The sequence below is a fragment of the Protobothrops mucrosquamatus genome, unplaced genomic scaffold, assembly GCF_001527695.2.
Source record: "Protobothrops mucrosquamatus isolate PMUCROS unplaced genomic scaffold, P.Mucros_1.0 scaffold953, whole genome shotgun sequence".
Classification (NCBI taxonomy): Eukaryota; Metazoa; Chordata; class Lepidosauria; order Squamata; family Viperidae; genus Protobothrops; species Protobothrops mucrosquamatus.
In genome coordinates, this window is record NW_015387198.1 from 332844 (window position 1) to 338852 (window position 6009).

General features: G+C 49.9%; 1 protein-coding gene across 1 annotated transcript in view; it reads left to right on the forward strand.

Moving 5' to 3' along the window:
* Positions 1-4936: 4936 nt before the first annotated feature.
* The window catches only part of FAM13C (family with sequence similarity 13 member C), a 34195-nt gene continuing 33122 nt past the window's right edge, over positions 4937-6009 (forward strand). The window contains exon 1 of the mRNA XM_015819568.1: positions 4937-4998. Within this exon, the coding sequence (XP_015675054.1) occupies positions 4937-4998 (62 nt within the window). The remainder of the gene's footprint in view (positions 4999-6009) is intronic.

Sequence of the window (6009 nt, forward strand, 5' to 3'; positions counted from 1 at the left end):
TATCCCCTCATCCAGATCATTGATGAAGATGTTGAAGAGCACTGGACCCAGAACAGAGCCCTGGGGCACCCCACTACACACTTTCCTCCTTGAAAGAGAGCTATTTTAGTTCCCATGGAACTGTCAGCAGGATGTTCCTTTGGATGACATGCTTTTGTGCATCCCAGAACCTTCTTTTTTTCATGATAAGGACTACTTGTGTCTCTACAAAAGGTCCTTTCTCTCTTGCCCGTCACTACCGTTATCATTTGTCCCTCACCCCCTCTTCTTTTCCTCTTCACGTAACATAAATTCTCATTAAAAAGTAGAGTTGATTCTCAAGGAATAAAATTGACTATACTATTCAGACGACATTGGAAGAAAGAGAAGAGAACTTAGACTATTTTCATGTGTTGAGAAATAGCTTTACTCAAATGTTGAGGTTCGATGATGCAGAGGCTTTATTATGGAAACCGGTTTGGCATAGAAAGAAAGCTAGAGTTAGGTTTAAAAATGTGGCTTAAAATTCCACTGAATGGGTTAAAAAGGTTGTTGACCCTTGGATTGTTCTAATAACAAATGAAAGAGGTGATTTTGTAAAAGGATATTTTTTGTAACAATATTTGGTATTAGAGATGACAAGTAGTTGGAGGGGTAAATTTTACTTAACTGATTGATAGAATATATATTTAAAATAGACAGAAATGTAGTTTTTTGGACTGATATCTTTATTTTAACCAAGATAACTATTTTGTAATAGAGGGAGAAGAGGAGGTATTTGTGATAAGAGAAGTAATAGTATTAATAAATGATGTATTAGTTTAAGCAATAGGTTATATCTAAAAAAATGTAAGGATGTTGCTTTTTGGGATAACATATTTATCTTAGATAGGGAAAAGAGAAATGAGGGATTCCCGAAGTATTAATAAGTCTATATAAGCTTAATTGGAATATGGTAATTTTCAAAATAGTAAAGCTTAAAAACAGGACTTGGATTCTTATAATTGAAATGTGATTGATGACCGATTGGATTGATTGAGCTTTTTTTTTACAAATGTAATAATTTTAATTGGTAAAATAATATGTGGGAAACAGAGAGGGAACTTTTAAGGAGTTAATCTGTGTGATATATGTATGATTTGGTTCTTGGATAATTGATAGCCCAATCACCACGTTGTTTCTCAAGCACTTTTATGTAAAAATGAAAAAAAAAACCCAATAAAATTTCTTCATTAAAAAAAAAAGTAGAGTTGATTCTGGAGGAAATCAAATGCGCACAAGCGATTAATGCAATCAATACGAACCATGGCTTGCAAGTTCAATAGCAAATCTCCAAGACTTAGCAGGAATTATTCCTGCACTTCCCAACCTCAAGGAAGATGTATTTCATTACCATCAGCTGGGATGCCTTTGAACAAGCTGAGCGAACATTTAATTCCCTCTGATTACAAAGGTATTTTGCTAAAGACGGAAGTCCTCATTTGCTTTAGGGAAAAACATTCTTTAGTGGCTGTTTCACCAGGCAGTATAAATAAAACGAACCTCTGGGGACGAAGGGACCTAGTCAGCTATGGGCAAACAAATTCCACTTCCGTTTCACTGCCATTCATAGCAATTTGCAGCAATTTGTTTCCATTTCTGTCAATGTTTTGACATCCCTCAATGAGACGTCACGGATTGCAATGACATCACTGTGCCTCAAATCTGTCAGGTTAGCTCAGCAAATCTGCCAAAGCAAACCAAGCTAATTCTTTGTTTTCTATTATAAGTTGGCATGGTGTGTGTGTGTGTGTGTGGGGGGGGGGGAAATGGCCTTGTGGTTTCATCCTGCTCTCACAGAAGCACTGCATCACAGAGCAGTGAAGAGAAAGACAACCGGAGCAGAACAGCTGCTTGATCCCCATCCATGGCAGCTCCTTGGGGTAAGTCTGCCCCCTTGGTGGTTCTGGACAAGGCCAAACCCAGTCCTTGCTGCAGAGGAAATGGCAACAACTCTGAGAAGGGGCCCAAGCAGCAGCCAAGACTGATGCTCGTGTTTATGTCCGTCCCAAGTAGATTATATATTCTAGAGCAGGGGTAGGCAACCTTGGCTCTTTTGTGACTCGTGGACTTCAACTCCCAGAATTCCTGAGCCAGCCATGCTGAGGGGAAAGGGAGAGTTTCCAAGCTGAGCCATGCTGGCTCAGGAATTCTGGGAGTTGAAGTCCACGAGTCATAAAAGAGCCAGATTTCCTATCATCTAGGCCAGGGGTAGGCAACCTTGGCTCTTTTATGACTCGTGGACTTCAACTCCTAGAATTCCTGAGCTGGCATGGCTCAGCTTGGAAATCTCTCCCTTTCCCCTCAGCATGGCTGGCTCAGGAATTCTGGGAGTTGAAGTCCACGAGTCATAAAAGAGCCAAGGCTGCCTACCCCTGTCCTAGAGGAAAAAGAGGGGAGAAAAGGAGAGGCAGACTAGAGATGGGCTTTTGATGCAAAAAACATCCTGCTCCAAGGCACGGTCTCCTTGCCCTATGAACATCACCAGAGTTGTTGCCAGGAGTCAGCCTCTCTAATAGTTGCCAAAGCCTTATTGTTTCTGGATGTCCCACTGATGCCACTCCAAGCTAGCTGCCTTGAGAGCAACAGCCCCCCTCCTTCCTCACAACAAAGACAGCTGTTCTTGGAAGAAGGAACAAGCGGGGGGGGGGGGTGTGGTTTAAAAAGGAAATGACTGCATTGGGTTGAAAGTAAAGCCTGTTCTCAGCATGGTGGCTGAGCTCTGCAGACCTTGAGTTGATTTATTTGTATCGTGCCTTTATTATTTTTACAAATAACTCAAGGCGGCGAATGTATCAAATGCACCTTCTTCCTCTTATTTTCCCCACAACAATGACCCTGAGAAAGAGTGACCTGCGAAAAAAATATATCCCCAACCTCGTAGGGATAACCTCACCCATCTGTTGGCCTTCCCCAGGCTCTTCCCAAGCTGGGGGGGGGGGGGTTTTCCAACCCCACTTCTGGATGCTCAGAGGGATAAACCAGCCTGGGAAAGCTTTGAGTTGCCCAACTCATGGGAATCAATCATTCGAACAAACAGAGTTTTATTATCATTATTTTCATCTTTCCTTTCCTTTCCTTCCATTTTCCTTTCCTGTCCTTTCTTTTCCTTTCCTTTCCTCTCCTCTCCTCCCTTCCCCTCCCCTCCCCTCTCCTTTCCCTTCCCTTTCCTGTTCTTTCATGAGACACAAATGAACTTCTGGTAGATTCTTTCTACAGAAACGGTGGGCAGCATCCTTCAGCCTCACCCATCTGTTTCAGAGTCAGCGATATAAACCCTGTGTCCACTGGGTTCATCCTCACCTTCCCAGTAACTCTTTGCATGAAGATGTCCTACTAGCCATTTGGAGAGGGCATGTCCTCACGATCTCAGCCCACTTCAGAGGTGGCCTAATCTGTCCCGAGCGGGTTTACTCTTCAATTTTGCTTTTCCCGACCCTGCTTCTGGCTTATGAAGAACCCTAAGCCCACCTTCAGCACCTTGGTGGGTGGACAGCAGCCAGCCTCCACTCCAAGCCTCAGGAGGCCATTGAGCCTCGGAGATCCCGGGACACCTGCTCACCTAAGGTCCCATTGGGGGCGCTCCTTCTGGAAGACCCAAAGGACCGGAAAGGAGAGCAGTTGGCTGGGCCAGCCTGCAAACAGCTCCCACCATTGCCCTCTCCCAGCCTTCTTTCTGGGGTTGTTGTTGTTAGTTGCAAAGTTGTGTCCAACCCATCGCGACCCCATGGACAACATTCCTCCAGGCCTTCCTGTCTTCTATCATCTTCTGAAGTCCATTTAAGCTCACTCCAACTGCTTCAGGGACTCCCTCCAGCCACCTCATTCTCTGTGGTCCCCTTCTTCTCTTGCCCTCAATCTTTCCCAGCATTAGGCCCTTCTCCAGGGAGTCCTTCCTTCTCATTAGGTGGCCAAAGTCCTTGAGTTTCCACTTCAGGATCTGGCCTTCTAAAGAGCAGTCGGGGTTGATCTCCTCCGGGACTGACCGGTTTGATCGCCTTGCAGTCCAGTGGACTCGCAGGAGTCTTCTCCAGCACCATAGTTCAAAGGCCTCCATTCTTTGGCGCTCAGCCTTTCTTATATGGTCCAACTTTCAGAGCCATACATTGCAACTGGGAAAACCATGGCCTTGACTATACGTACTTTTGTTGGCAGGGTGATGTCTCTGCTTTTTCATATGCTGTCTAGATTTGCCATAGCTTTCCTCCCCAGGCGTCTTTTAATTTCTTGGTTGTGTGTGTGTGTGTGTGTGTGTGTGTGTGTGAGAGAGAGAGAGAGAGAGAGAGGGAGGGTGGTGTCTCTGCCATAGCTTTCCTCCCCAGGAGAGTCTTTTAATGTCTCTCTCTCTCTCTCTGTGTGTGTGTGTGTGTGTGTGTGTGTGTGTGTGTGTGAGAGAGAGAGAGAGAGAGAGAGAGAGAATTGTGCCGCTCGTCTCTGGGGGCAGCAGCTGCGCCTCCACCTCCCCCACCCCACCCCTTGTAGCCGCTGGAGCGCGGGCGGAGGGGCGCGGCGCGGCCCTCCTCGCTGGCGCAGGGCCCTCTCCGCCCCTCCGCCGGCGTGGCTCCCCCGGCCCGCCCTTCCCCGCCAGGCTCGGCCGGAGCCGCCCCAAATCTCCCGGAGCTCGGCCCTCGCCAGATGCCCGAAGCGGGCTCCCGCCCCCATCCGCCGCGGAGACCCAGCGGGCTCCTTCTGGGCGGGAGAGGCCGGGCTGGCGTGGCGGCCCCCCAGCGGCCGGGAGGACGCGGAGCATGTGCAGAGCCGGCCGAGCAGCGGGCCGCCGCTGGGCGAGCTGGCCGAGCGCCGCGTGAAAGGCTCGCTCTGCCGGGGCCGGCCATGCCTCTGGCTGGGCTGCCGGCGCGGAGAGGCACCCGGGGAGGCGGCGGCGGCGGCGGGGGCCGCCCGCGCTGAGCCCGCGCCCATGTTCTCCTGCTTCTGCTTCAGCGTCCAGCCCCAGAGCTTCGGCAGCCCCGCGCTGCCCGAGTAAGTNGGGAGACCGGCCTGCTGGCTCGGTGAGCAGGGCGCGAGAGCTGGACGGGTCCCGCGGGCTCCGGGGACGAAGGGAGGCGGAGGGCTCGGGGCTCGGGCCCCGGGGACCCAGCAGCGGAGCTGGGCAGTTCTGGGCAGGCTCTGGCTTTGCGGCGGCACCGGAGGAGCTCCGGGTGGGAAAGGCAGAGACGATGAATTGGGGTGGGGGCCGCAACTCGGGAAGGCTGCCTTAAGCTGCAAGTTCCCTAGCCGGAGAGGAATGAGGGCGAAATGGCTGCTGTCCAGGGTCCTGCCGCAGCCCAAGTGCCGGGGTCTCTCTGTCTATCCGTCCGTCCGTCCGTCCGTTCCTCCAGGTGGGCTCCGGTATGTTGCAGGAGCTGGGGGTGGGGGGTTGGGGAGGGAAAGAAGGGGCCTTCAGCCGAAGGAGGCGCCTCGCCTGGGGGGGAACCAGAAGAGCCAAGAAAGGCAAAGATGGTTTCCTAGAGATCAAATGGGCTGCCGTGTCCTTTTTCATAGCTCAGCGTTGGCACAGAGGCATCCGAAAAACAGTTCCCCTCGGTCAAGCCGCTCCTGGCCCACCTGCAGCTCAAGGCCTGCCCCTATTCCAACAGAACCTCTATGGTTTTTGTTAAAAAATAAATTGTATTGGTTTTAATAGGGTCAGTTAGGGATAAAATGGGGTCAGGATTAGGGTTGGGGTTGGGGTTTTCCCGGGTACCATTTTCAATATTCAGCAAACAGCATATTGTCTGGGTGCATGTATTTAACTGAGAATAATAGATAAGAGTTAATTTTCTTAATTAACTCAGCTATTATTCTCAGTTAAATCTTAAACAGTAGAACCTTTGTGTTCAGTGGCAGTCTATCACTAGATGTTGGGGGCTGTGTGGCTCTGGCCAGGCACAAGGGAGGGGGTGGGACAGGAGGACCCCCAAAGGGCAGTGCAGGGCATGGACCTGGTTGCCGCCCAGACTTCCCATCTCCAAGAGGAAAGTCTAGGGATCT